Genomic DNA, 12,843 nt, shown 5'->3' with positions numbered 1-12,843 from the left:
TGTTTTTTCCATTGCGTGCCTCCCCAGCTCAGCCACAGGGGCCCCACCTCTCCCAGAATGGGGGTATGTGACCCTGGAGCCCAGACAGCCTTGCACATAAATCTTCCTGGTCCACCTGCAGTTCATCTGTCAGCGGCCGCCCCACTTCTCCACTGGATGTGCTATTCCCACACATCCGTCAGACAACCCTGAAGCCTCCGCGGGCCATTGGAAATTCAGATGGGCCCTGTCCCATCTCCGGGTCTTCATCTGTCTTGTCCTGTATCGTTGCCTGCCAGGCCCAGGCTCTTCCACACTTAAGACCTGAGCTCGGAGCAGATCAGCAGCCACACCACAAGTATGGCCAGTTGCCATCAGGGTACCTTATCTGAACTGGTGCTCTTTTCTCAGCAATAGGTACTCCAGAGCAGCTTATATCATCTTAGAGGCAGAGGAAGATAGGGAACTAGAGAGGCTCAGAGCTTCTGATTGGCTTAAACCAGATATGAACAATTTTTCCAAGTTATCTGCCCTTTTTTGAACTAGAAGCAGGTTTTAGCAATATGACAAGTAATGGTATATTGTAGGGAAGTGAATACAGTAATGAAGGCTTTTAAGTCTCTTCTCGATGCTAGGTATACATGAAAGAAAAATGCACAGCCCCGTGGTTCAAAAGCACAGGTTTGATCTAATTATTCTATTTATTAGCTGAATGACCTTGGGCAAGTTAATCTATCAAAACTATTTATAAAAATAGCATATAGTAAGTACCAAGAGTTGTTGTGAGCATTTAAAAAAAAAACAAGGCATCTCCCAAAATTGCAGTTTCAAAGTGCCTGGCACATAGCAAGCAATGGGTAAATGTTAATTATTGTTATGTTATTGGCTTCTTAGGAGAAATGGGATCTTTAAATGAGGAAAGATCAACAATGAGTGGCACAGACACTGAGTCCTAGACAATTCTGGGAAAGAAGGACCTGAGAAGTCTTCAGAGAGGCAAATGCAGGGCTGGGACTGGAAGAATGAGTAGAACTTAGATCATTTGATCTGGGCGAGCTCACATTTTCCTGCAAATTGGAGGAGCTTGTGGCAGAAAGAGAATGGAACTGGGGATTAGAAGCCCTGGTCTCTCTGTTTTCTACACTTACTCAGCATGAGCTTGGGTGCACCACTGAGCCTTGATTTCCTGATGGTAGAGAAGGGGCCAGGAATATCTGCTTTGCCTGGCTCCCAGCATTGTTGGATGAGTCACGAAAAAATGCTTTGAAAATGGTAAAGTGTGACATAAGAATAAAGTCATTATTAAATCCTTAAATTTAGAAAAAGAAGATCCCAGAAGAGTTCCTGCCTATGATTGTAACTATATAACCTACATGATACTGTGCTGTGGAAGAGGTGCTGATAGCCCTAGTAAGGTCATAGCCCAATGTTAGCACACCCATCCTGACTCTTCCTAGGCTCTTTGGGAGTCTCTATTCATAGTGTCTGAGTCCCTACATCAATTCCCACAGATAATCACAACAATGATAATAATAGTGAACAGTCACTACCATTTATTTGGCACATACGATCAGTTAGACACTCTGCTAAATATTTATAAACATCATCCCTCTTGGTTCTCAAACAATGTCATGAAGCAGCTATTGTTATTTCCAGTTTAGAGGTAATTAATCCCCTGGAGAAGGAAATAGCAACCCACGCCAGTATTCTCGCCTGGGAAATCCCATGGACAGAAGAACCTGGTGAGCTACAGTCTATGGAGTCGCCAAAAAGTCGGACACAACTTAGAGACTAAAACAACAACAAAGTTGAGGCTTAGAGAAATAATTTACTTTGGCTCCATTTACTTAGTAAGTGACAGCTTGATTTGACTCAGATTTCTTTGACTCCAAAGCTTAAGCTCTTTGTGCCATTTTACTGTTAATTTTTAAGGGGAAGAATGCTTCCCCACCCCCCAGATATGTGTCAGTTTTCCTGCGGAGAATTAAGCATGAGTTAAATGAATAAAATGGTTATGTTTAGGGAGTCCCTCTCCGTTACTTATGGCTCCACAGTGTTTCCTTATCACCACCACATGCTCTTCCTAGTCCAGAGACTGGGTATAACAAAGAGAATAATCCCTTGCAGTCATCCTGGGTTTATGTTAATGTAGTCATTCTTACATTTGAACGCCACAAGAAGTTCTTGAAACTGTGTTATCCTGTTGTACTCATGAGGACACCAAGGCTAATGGAAGTCGAGGAACTGACCCAGATTCCCAGCTAATAATTGGGAGAGCTGTCTAGAATATTACAACTGTTACTAATAAAAATAATAGCAAGGGTGTGGTGTTAAATAATCCTATAAACAATGTCCAACATGAAACAATAAGAAGGTTTCCTCCTTGAACCTTGGAATGCAATGGTGTGATGCTTGTGCTTGATGCTTAAAATTATGTCTATGTTACCGACATTTAAATAACCAAATCCTGAAACTTGCTGGAAAATGAAAAGGTTTATTTTCTTGAGTAATAAGGCTGAAATAGAAGGAAAGGGAGATAAGCTAGTAGATTCTTATCACGGCACAAAGGTTTCTGAATGTCAAATGTTAAACTCTTCTACATTCAGTAGGAATTTTGCTCTGAATCTTCAGTTCCCTGGGGTACCTTTCCTGTCTGTGCCTGTCAGCTTCATTGTTATGTATTTTAGATAAAGCTTTCCCCAACATTCAAAACTCCTTCCGGCCCTTCCTTTTAGGACAGAGACATAAATAAAGTGTGTACTATGCCTTTGCATTTTTGTTTTCTTTTACCTTGTTTTACCCATATGCCCACCCTACCTCCAATCTTCAGAAGTATAAAGCTAAGGTAAAAGGAGCTTTTAAAAAAAGGTGGGAGGAGAAGGGGGGCTCTGGGGAAGTATGCAAATGACAGAAATGTCTATGGGAAAATTAAGGGAAGTGAAATTCAGCAAGAAAGAAATTCATTGATGTTGTGATGAAACGTTGTCACTGGAGATGATGACAAATTAGAATCCGTTCCCATGGGGACTGGCCAGCTACCTACTCATCATTTGACCCATAGCTGGATGCTGGCTAGCTGAAGAATTGACCCAAAAGATGACAAGATGGTTTTAGCCCTGTCGTCTCATCAGCATTCAGGAACCCCTTAGGGGATGAAGGGGAGAGGATAAAGAAGGATAAAAGATGAAAGCTGAGCCATGGAAAGAAAAATGTTTTTAATTACACTGAGAAGGATTGTGGGTCCACCTGTAGCTTTTTGTTGAGAATGTCCTTTGTTTTCTTCTGTCTGCAGGGATCATGGCAGGATACAGACCCAGAATCTGTCTGGCCTCTTGGAAGTTTCTGCCTTGGTAGCGGGTCCTCTTGAATTTAACGGATACATTCAGGATTTAATCTCTCTGTGGGCTATCTTTACTCTAATAGATTCTGTTATGCTTGCCGAGCAACCTGGATTTGGTTGGCATGCTAAAAGAGATTGCTTTTAGAGAGGGAAAATCTACCCCATGGTGCAGCGTGAGGTTTCTACTGTGAGTCACCCTCACGGTCCTTGTCCAAAGGGCACCCTGGGGTCATCTCAGGCAGTGGGGTCAAAGGAGGCCAGATCACCCCCTGAGAGTCCAGAGACCCTCAAGCTCCACATGCCTCTTTTATTTTTTTTTCCACATACACAATAGGAATTACAATTTCATCTTACTACTCTGTGATGACAGATAAATTAACTCAGATCAAAACCCAGAGAAAAGTACTGAATTCTGAAGTTCATTTCCTTCAGAATAGGAATGTTACATTTATTCTCTTCTCCTTCCAGGTAATGATCAAACTGGAATACCCAGAACTAATCAGGACAATTTAAGTTAGTTCAGTAGAACTGATAGCACAGTAGTCAGGTAAGGACAGATAGGCATTGTTTTGGAGGGTACGTTACTTCAAATTCATATCCCTTTTTCTTATTGGTGGTAGAATTCAGCAATTCTAAACTTCAAAGTTTTGACTTTCATAGGAATTACGAAAAATTCCAAATGAAATGTAAATTATTAAAATCTAATTCTCGTGAGACTGTGTATGGCTTATGGTATTCTGCCAAGAATTTCATAGCATTGATTCAAATGGGTTTGAAAAGAAATCACGGGAGGTTGTTGGTCTAAGAATTCACAGAGTGAAGCAGTGTTGCACAGAGTGAAGCTTGGGTTCTGAGGCAGAATGTTACTGGTTTTGGATCCCAGCTTTACTACTTACTAGTTTTGTGACCTTGAGCAAGTTTTTTTTAACGATGGAGATGTGTAGTTTGTAGGGTTCCTAGAAGGATTAAATTGTCATATGCTTGTGAGGTGCTTATAACAGTGTCCTACACATGATTAATGTGGGCAGTTTTTAAAAAAAATAAAGCCAGATAGGGTGTCATAACATGGATTCTGAGGAGTTATTGACCAAGAGGAGTGAATCCCAGAGGAGAGAGCTTTCTTCTGAGACCTTTTGTTCATTGTCTTGTGTGTCTGGACTCTGTATGTAAGTAACTGCTTCCACTAATGAAGAATGCCATTTTAGGCCCGCCCTAACTCGAAGGCCAAAGGCAGAGACCACCCTCTGCTCCCCCATCCCCACCAGAGTCCATCTCCCATCACCCAGTAACCACCTCCCACCCCCACCCTAGGGCAATTCCACAGCCAACCCACTCTGTGCCTTGGTGATTATGTTAATGGGAGTTCTATTCCTCAGATTGTGTGATTTTAAAGTTTAAAATTTCAAGCCACTATTGCAGCTTTTCTTAAGTTTGTCTGTGGCACCGTAGCTGAGCAGGTGAATACATAGGTTTTATAGACAAGACAGTTCTGAGTTTTAAATGAGGGAATGAAGTCTTACATTTTGTGGTTCATTGATAAAAAATGTCAGTACTTACATTGCGGGGTCCTGTGCCTAGTATATGGTAAGTACCACTATATGACAGTTATCATAATTTTCTGAAGAATGTTGAAAACTCTTTGCAACAGATTTATAATTTACAGGCTACTGTCTTGATGATTTCAATGCAGTGTCTCTCTCTGAGCAGCTTTGTTTAGCATAGCTTCAACACATTTATCTTATGAAGGAATTCTGCCTATCCTGGGTGTTCTGGTTACTTGTTGCCATGTAAGAACTGCCCTGTGCCACCCCCCCACCCCCAAATATAGTGACATAGACAACTTTCTTCGTGCCTACGGATTCAATGGTTCAGGCATTGCAAAGCTGGCATCTCCGTTCCATAATGCCTAGGACTCCATCAGCGAAGGCCAGGGGCTAGAATTATCCTGAGACTTCTTGACTCATATCCGGAGCAGGCTGAGATGACTTGAAGACTTGCTTAGCTAGAGCTGCCAAGCAAATACTTCACTGTGGCCTCTCCGTGTGTCTTGGACTTCTTACAGCAGGGTGGTTGAGAGCATTCCAAGAGAGACCGGCAGAAGCTGTATGGCTCTTTATCACCTAGCCTTGCAAATTACATAGTGTCTCTTTTTCTGTGCTCTACTGGTAGAAGCCATCATAAGCCTACCCAGAGTCAAGCAGTGGGAGTAGAGGGACCCTCACTTCTCAATGGAGAGCAAATTTTTTATAAAATTACTCGAGTAACGGCTTAATGTTGGATGTGTTAGATCATCTGACTTCTATTAATACCTACAGCAAAGCAAGTCAGACAATCTGTATCCCATCTACTTAACTCTGCCATTGCATAATAAAAGCAGCCAGAAATGATAGGTGAACAAATAATTGGGTTTCAATGAAACTTTATCAATACTGAGCTTCAAATTTCATATAATTACTATCACAAAATTTTTTTTTAAATTTCATTTAAAAATGTAAGAGTCATTCTTCAGTTCAGTTCAGTCACTCAGTCGTGTCCAACTCTTTGCGACCCTGTGAACGCAGCACACCAGGCCTACCTGTCCATCACCAACTCCCGGAGTCCACACAAACCCATGTCCATAGAGTCGGTGATTCCATCCAACCATCTCATCCTCTGTCATCCCCTTCTCCTCCTGCCCCCAATCCCTCCCAGCATCAGGGTCTTTTCAAATGAGTCAGCTCTTCACATCAGGTGGCCAAAGTACTGGAGTTTCAGCTTTAACATCAGTCCTTCCAGTGAACACCCAGGACTGATCTCCTTTAGGATGGACTGGTTGGATCTCCTTGCAGTCCAAAGGACTCTCAAGAGTCTTCTCCAACACCACAGTTCAAAAGCATCAATTCTTCAGCCCTCAGCTTTCTTTATAGTCCAACTCTCACATCCATACATGACCACTAGAAAAACCATAGCCTTGACTAGATGGACCTTTGTTGCCAAGTAATGTCTCTGCTTTTTAATATGCTGTCTAGGTTGATCATAACTTTCCCTCCAAGGAGTAAGAGTCTTTTAATGCCATGGCTGCAGTCACCATCTGCAATGATTTTGGAGCCCAGAAAAATAAAGTCAGCCACTGTTTCCACTGTTTCCCCATCTATTTCCCATGAAGTGATGGGACTGGATGGCATGATCTTAGTTTTCTGAATGCTGAGCTTTAAGCCAACTTTTTCACTCTCCTCTTTCACTTTCATCAAGAGGCTCTTTAGTTCTTCACTTTCTGCCCTAAGGGTGGTGTCATCTTCATAACTGAGGTTATTGATATTTCTCCTGGCAATCTCAATTCCAGCTGTGCTTCATCCAGCCCAGCGTTTCTCCTGATGTACTCTGCATATACGTTAAAAAAGCAGGATGACAATACACAGCCTTGACGTACTCCTTTTCCTATTTGGAACCAGCCTGTTTTTCCATGACCAGTTCTAACTGTTACTTCCTTACCTGCATATAGGTTTCTCAGGAGGCAGGTCAGGTGGTCTGGTATTACTATCTCTTTCAGAATTTCCCACAGTTTATTGTGATCCACACAGTCAAAGGCTTTGGCATCATCAATAAAGCAGAAATAGATGTTTTTCTGGAATTCTCATGTTTTTTTATGATTCAGCAGATATTGGCAATTTGATCTCTTGTTCCTCTGCCTTTTCTAAATCCAGCTTGAGCATCTGGAAGTTCACGGTTCACATATTGCTAAAGCCTGGCTTGCAGAATTTTGAGCGTTACTTTACTAGTGTGTGAGATGAGTACAATTGTGCAGTAGTTTGAGCATTCTTTGGCATTGCCTTTCTTTGGGATTGGAATGAAAACGGAAAACTTTTCCAGTCCTGTGGCCACTGCTGAGTTCCCCACATTTGCTGGCATATTGAGTGCAACACTTTCACAGCATCATCTTTTAGGATTTGAAATAGCTCAACTGGAATTCCATCACCTCAACTAGCTTTGGGTGATACTTCCTAAGGCCCACTTGACTTCAGATTCCAGGATTTCTGGCTCTAGGTGAGTGATCACACCATCATGATTATCTGCTCTGTGAAGATCTTTTTTGTACAGTTTTTCTGTGTATTCTTGCCACCTCTTCTTAATATCTTCTTTTTTTGTTAGGTCCCTACCATTTCTGTCCTTTATTGAGCCCATCTTTACATGAAATATTCTCTTGGTATCTCTAGTTATCTTGAAGAGATCTCTAGTCTTTCCCATTCTATTGTTTTCCTCTATTTCTTTGCATTGATCACTGATCTTTCCTTGCTGTTCTTTGGAACTCTGCATTCAAATGGGTATATCTTTCCTTTTCTCCTTTGCTTTTTGCTTCCCTTCTTTTCACAGCTATTTGTAAGGCCTCCTCAGACAGCCATTTTGCTTTTTTGCATTTCTTTTTCTTGGGGATGCCTTTTACAAATAAGTAAAGAGCCAGATTAGAATATCATGATGAGCTAGATCTGACTTTTTTAAAGTTAGAATTCTCTAACTGTGTAGAAGAGACACTTGGGTAGTTCTCAAGTGTTTGTATGTTTGAATGTATGTAAGAGAAAGACAAATGTTTGCATTTTTTCCTTCATTTTTAAAGTGAATTTGTGACGATGTTATTTGGAATTTCAGTCCTTTCAAGCACACTTTATTCTGTTACAGAAAATTTGTTCCCAAGGGCAGTCATGAACTACACTTGTAGGTGGGAAATTCGTGATATTTATTTTTGAACTTAAAGATAAAAGACAGAATTTGTTCTTAATGGAGTTTCAGAAATACATGTTTATTTTTGAAGTAAGTATCCCATGTTTTTAAAGAGGTTGTGATCCTTAGACCAAAAGATAAGGTTGATGATTCTCTGGGATAATTTTTTTTTTTACCAAGTATTTTTTGTAAGTGCAAATTATTTAGTTTTAGATTTAATGAACATAAAATTGCATTTCAATAAATATAACAAGATATATTACATAGAAAAATGGCCATAAAATCTTTGTAAACTGTTTACTTAACATATGTGTATGAGTGATTAATATAGACAGTCATTATTCATAGTTTTTTCTTCAGTTATAACTAAGCAAAAAGTTACATGCAAAAAAAAGTGTTATACATTTTTTGCACATTTTGAATCAACACCATCCAAATCAATATTCATTAACTATTTTTATCTGCCATCAATGTTAGGCAGTGTAGTAGTTGATGAAAATACAGATGAACAAAAACATATGTAGTACCTGCCCTTACAGAGCATGCAGTCTAGTAGGGTAACCAGATGTCAAACAGATGATAGCATAAGGGGAGAGTGCAGAGCACTGTAAGAATATACATTAGGTTTTTAAGCTTGACCTGTTACTGGGCTTCCCTGGTGGCTCAGTGGTAAAGAATCGGCCTGCATGAAGGAGACCCAGGTTCAGCTGCAGGGTAACGAAGATCCCCTGGAAGAGGAAATGGCTCCAGTATTCTTGCCTGGGAAATCCATGGACAGAGGAACCTCTCAGGCTACAGTCCATGAGGTCACAGAGACTCTGACACAAATGAGCAACTAATACTGCTGCTGTCTCTCATCCTCAACTGTCCATTAAAAATGAGAGTCTAGAAAAAAAGGTTTGTTGGATTAGTGCAAACTGCTGTACAGCATATCTGCTAATAATGAATGGTGATATCTCTGTATTTAGGCTACATTTTGAAGAACTACAGGCATATTTGATGGCTTCTTCCATGTCACTTTGGGAAAGAAAAACCAAAGAATGAAATAGAAATGTGCAAATGTTGAAATTTTTTTACACTTTTTTTCCTCCTTAAGGTATCATTTTGAATGGATGGAAAACTAACCTAGAAGAACAGTTTGGGACCTATTGGCTGGATTACAAATTGGGCTAATTATCTTTGATTTTTCTCTACATTAGGTTTCTCAAATGGGGCATCATTGATTTCTGGGGCCACATAATTCCTGGTTACCAAGAGTTGTTCTGTGCATCACAGGACATGTAGGAGGATCCTGGCCTCTACCCACCATGCGCCAGTATCATTCTCCACCAAGTTATAACAACCAAAATGTCTCCAAACTTTGCCCAGTGCCCCCCGAGAGGCAAAATCACCAGTGGGACATTTAAACCACGTCTGTACATTTTATTACAAAGACCTCAACAAGAATAATGTATTTTTTTTTTTTTTTTTTTAAATAGTGAAAACTCTTAACTTTTACAGGTGGGCATGTTGGTTTTTGAGACACACAGTTCCTCCTTTGAAAATGCTGAAATGAATTTGAGCAACCTATTATCACATTAAACATTACACTCATACTCTCTTTCTGGTATCTGGACATTTTTCTAAACTTTATAGTGTGTACAACATTTAACAAGGTTGAGAACCTCAGTTATTTAATTGAAACTCTGGAAGTGCCAGAGTGTCACTGATACAAAATCAAAATTTAAAAGCAACTTGAAAGGAATAAATGAAGATATTCTGATTTGGCTCCATGTTCTCAGCTTGTAAGCTACCGGATTGTGTGCGATGCATGACCCAAAGGAGATGATTAGTTCTCCTCTAGTGTGCTGGTAATGAATAGCTCTACAAAACCAATTAGCTATAATTCTATCAGTCATTTCATTTGGGTAACATTTTGTTTAAGGGGAAGAAAAACAACACTTGTTTTCCTTGGAGATCTGTAATTAAGCTGTGATATTTGGTGGGGACAACCGAGGAAAAAGCAGTATGCTTAGCAATTTGCTTTTGCTTTTCCCATATGAAAGTGTATTATGATGTAGTGGTCTGTTAAGAAAGACATTTGCCCATGTTAAATGTATAACAGACCAAATACAAGTCTATTTCTAACTATATATATTTTATTTTATATGGATGTCTGCACTGTACAACTTCAGAGATTCTCCATTCACATGGAAGGCTGTGAATGGTGCCCCCTGGAGCTGTGTAACAGAAAAGACTACATATCATTTCCCTTACTGTATTTTCCTCCTTAAAAATCTGTGTGAATCCAGAATTATGAATAGTGGCATTTCTTTCTTCCAGTCACTATTTTGCTCTGTAACCCCTAACACCCACTGCCATGTCAACAATAATATCAATAGGCTGTTTTCTCCACCCAGGGCATTTTTATGGATCGGTATTGTTCTATCTGAATTTGAACACATGAGTAGTTCTTAATGTGTCTTTATCTATTATAAGATAGAAGTTATTATATTACCACAGATTAAGTATTCTTCTGTGACTTTTGGGTATTTGGCAATTTTTATTTAACTTTACATAATGAAATAAGCCATGAATATGTTTTTGTTTTACCAGAAGTATAGACAGCTTGTGACAAAAGTTAATGTATAGTTGAAAGTACAATGGGTTGATGTCCTGGTCTTTTGATTGATTTTGCTTACTCTCATCCCACAGCTAGCCAAAAAAATCCGAGAGAAGTTCAACCGTTACTTGGATGTGGTCAACCGGAATAAGCAAGTTGTAGAAGCATCCTACACAGCTCACCTGACCTCTCCCCTAACTGCGATTCAAGACTGCTGTACCATCCCACCTTCCATGATGGAGTAAGGCTTGGAATTTTTTGTTGTTTAAGCCAGGAATTGAACTGCCTTCCATTCATATTTAAAATACCTATTTGTTTATTGCAAAATGTATTCCTATCTTAAATAAGCCCTTTACTTTTATATAGACAAGTAATTTTTAAAGAAGTGTGACTATATGCAGGAAATTCCTGGATCTTCCCTGCTCACCTTTTTGTCAAGCTGGAGACTAGGTTCAGAAATGCCAAATATTGTTTGAGTCCAGAGTTGACTAAGTCTTGAAAATTGCAAACATTTTTTCATTTGTTAACTAATGGGTCATGAATAAGATAGTCTCATTGACTGAGCTGATTTGCCTAATTTAAGGGTCTGCCTTTCATCCTTGACACATTAGTAGCAAAAATTCCCTCATCAGTCCTGGGTGTTCATTGGAAGGACTGATGTTGAAGCTGAAACTCCAATACTTCGGCCACCTGATGTGAAGAGCTGACTCATTTGAAAAGACCCTGATGCTGGGAAAGATTGAGGGCAGGCGAAGAAGGGGACGAGAGAGGATGAGATGGTTGGATGGCATCACTGACTCAATGAACATGGATTTGTGTGGACTCCGGGAGTTGGTGATGGACAGGCAGGCCTGGCGTGCAGCGGTTCATGGGGTCGCAGAGAGTTGGACATGACTGAGTGACTGAAGTGAACTGAACATCCTTTATAGTGTCCTTAAAACTACCAAGGTAGATATGGCTTCAGATAATATTGAAACAGAATGGTTGAGGATATTTTTATTGACATAGTGATATTTGTATCTGGTTGAGGATATTTTATTTATTGGCGTATGTGTGTGTTTGTTGCTCAATTGTGTCTGACTCTTTACAACCCCATAGACTGTAGCCTGCCAGCCTCCTCTCTCCATGGAATTCTCCAGGCATGAACACTGGAGTGGGTAGTCATTCCCTTCTCCAGGGGATCTTCCCAACCCAAGGATCAAACCGGGGTCTCCCACATTTCAGGCAGTTCTTTACCATCTGAGCCACCAGGGAAGCTGTTCATTGGCATAGTGATATTTATATCTGGAGGGGTATAGGGTTATATGATGCTGGAAATTGTAGAGGGAAGAACAGTTATTTCCAGGTACAAAGATTTTGACTTGGTCTCTAATTAGCTGAGTAGCCATAATCTAGTTACTTAACGTTCTATTTTTATATGCAGTTTTCTATCAGTGGATAATAATCTTCATGATACCAAGTTAGAATTGGCTATTTAGAATGACTAAAAGAAGTTAACATACTCTAAAATTATGAGTGTAAAAGTTACCATATCTAGTGTGTATCACTCTTCTTTTTGCATAAGCGCTCTTAAAGCTATGCAAAGGATGAAAACAACACAATTCTTTGGTAGTTAAATGACCCTTTGCTTCCTACAAAGAAGTTTTTACTTATTATATTTTGTTAGTGGGCTATGTAGGTAACCGAGCATCCTCAGATCATTTTATTTCTCTGTATGATGTTAAGATGAGACTTTCTCTCTGGCTTACCTGTGTGCATAGTAGCTATTTACTAACCTAAACAGAAAGTATATACATTTTGGAATGAGACTGTCCAGATATGAATCTTAACTCCAGGAGTTGGTATTCAGGGGGTCTCAGATAGGTGACAGCTTTGACTGAGCCTTGCTTCATCCCTAGAATGGAAATAATAATGGATATTTCACAGGATATTATGAGCATTTTTTTGAAATCGTATAAGAAAGTACTTTGCAAATTGTAATGTTCTGAGCAAATATATACTTTCCTATCATAGTGAACATTTCATTTTTTGTTTATTAGGTTTAATCAAAGAAGAAGTTCTTTTTTTTTATAGTCGGGGCATTGGTAACTTAATGTTTTCAACAATTTGCCTCTAATCTAAAAATAAAATAAGAGTCCATTGGGCTTTAAACCAAAGAAAAAAAATCATTTCCTGACTGAGGAAAAAAGATAGGATAGTAAGGGAGAAGTCCTTACACCTTACAGCG

General features: G+C 39.6%; 1 protein-coding gene across 1 annotated transcript in view; it reads left to right on the top strand.

The window, feature by feature from the left end:
* The window catches only part of CACHD1 (cache domain containing 1), a 232,163-nt gene that overhangs the window by 116,606 nt on the left and 102,714 nt on the right, over nucleotides 1-12,843 (top strand). Inside the window, exon 3 of the mRNA XM_027537021.1 lies at nucleotides 10,709-10,857. Within this exon, the coding sequence (XP_027392822.1) occupies nucleotides 10,709-10,857 (149 nt within the window). The remainder of the gene's footprint in view (nucleotides 1-10,708; nucleotides 10,858-12,843) is intronic.

The sequence above is a fragment of the Bos indicus x Bos taurus genome, chromosome 3 (genome assembly GCF_003369695.1).
Source record: "Bos indicus x Bos taurus breed Angus x Brahman F1 hybrid chromosome 3, Bos_hybrid_MaternalHap_v2.0, whole genome shotgun sequence".
NCBI lineage: Eukaryota > Metazoa > Chordata > Mammalia > Artiodactyla > Bovidae > Bos > Bos indicus x Bos taurus.
The sequence above is the reverse complement of the archived record's forward strand: the minus strand, read 5'-3'. Positions and strand labels throughout refer to the sequence as shown.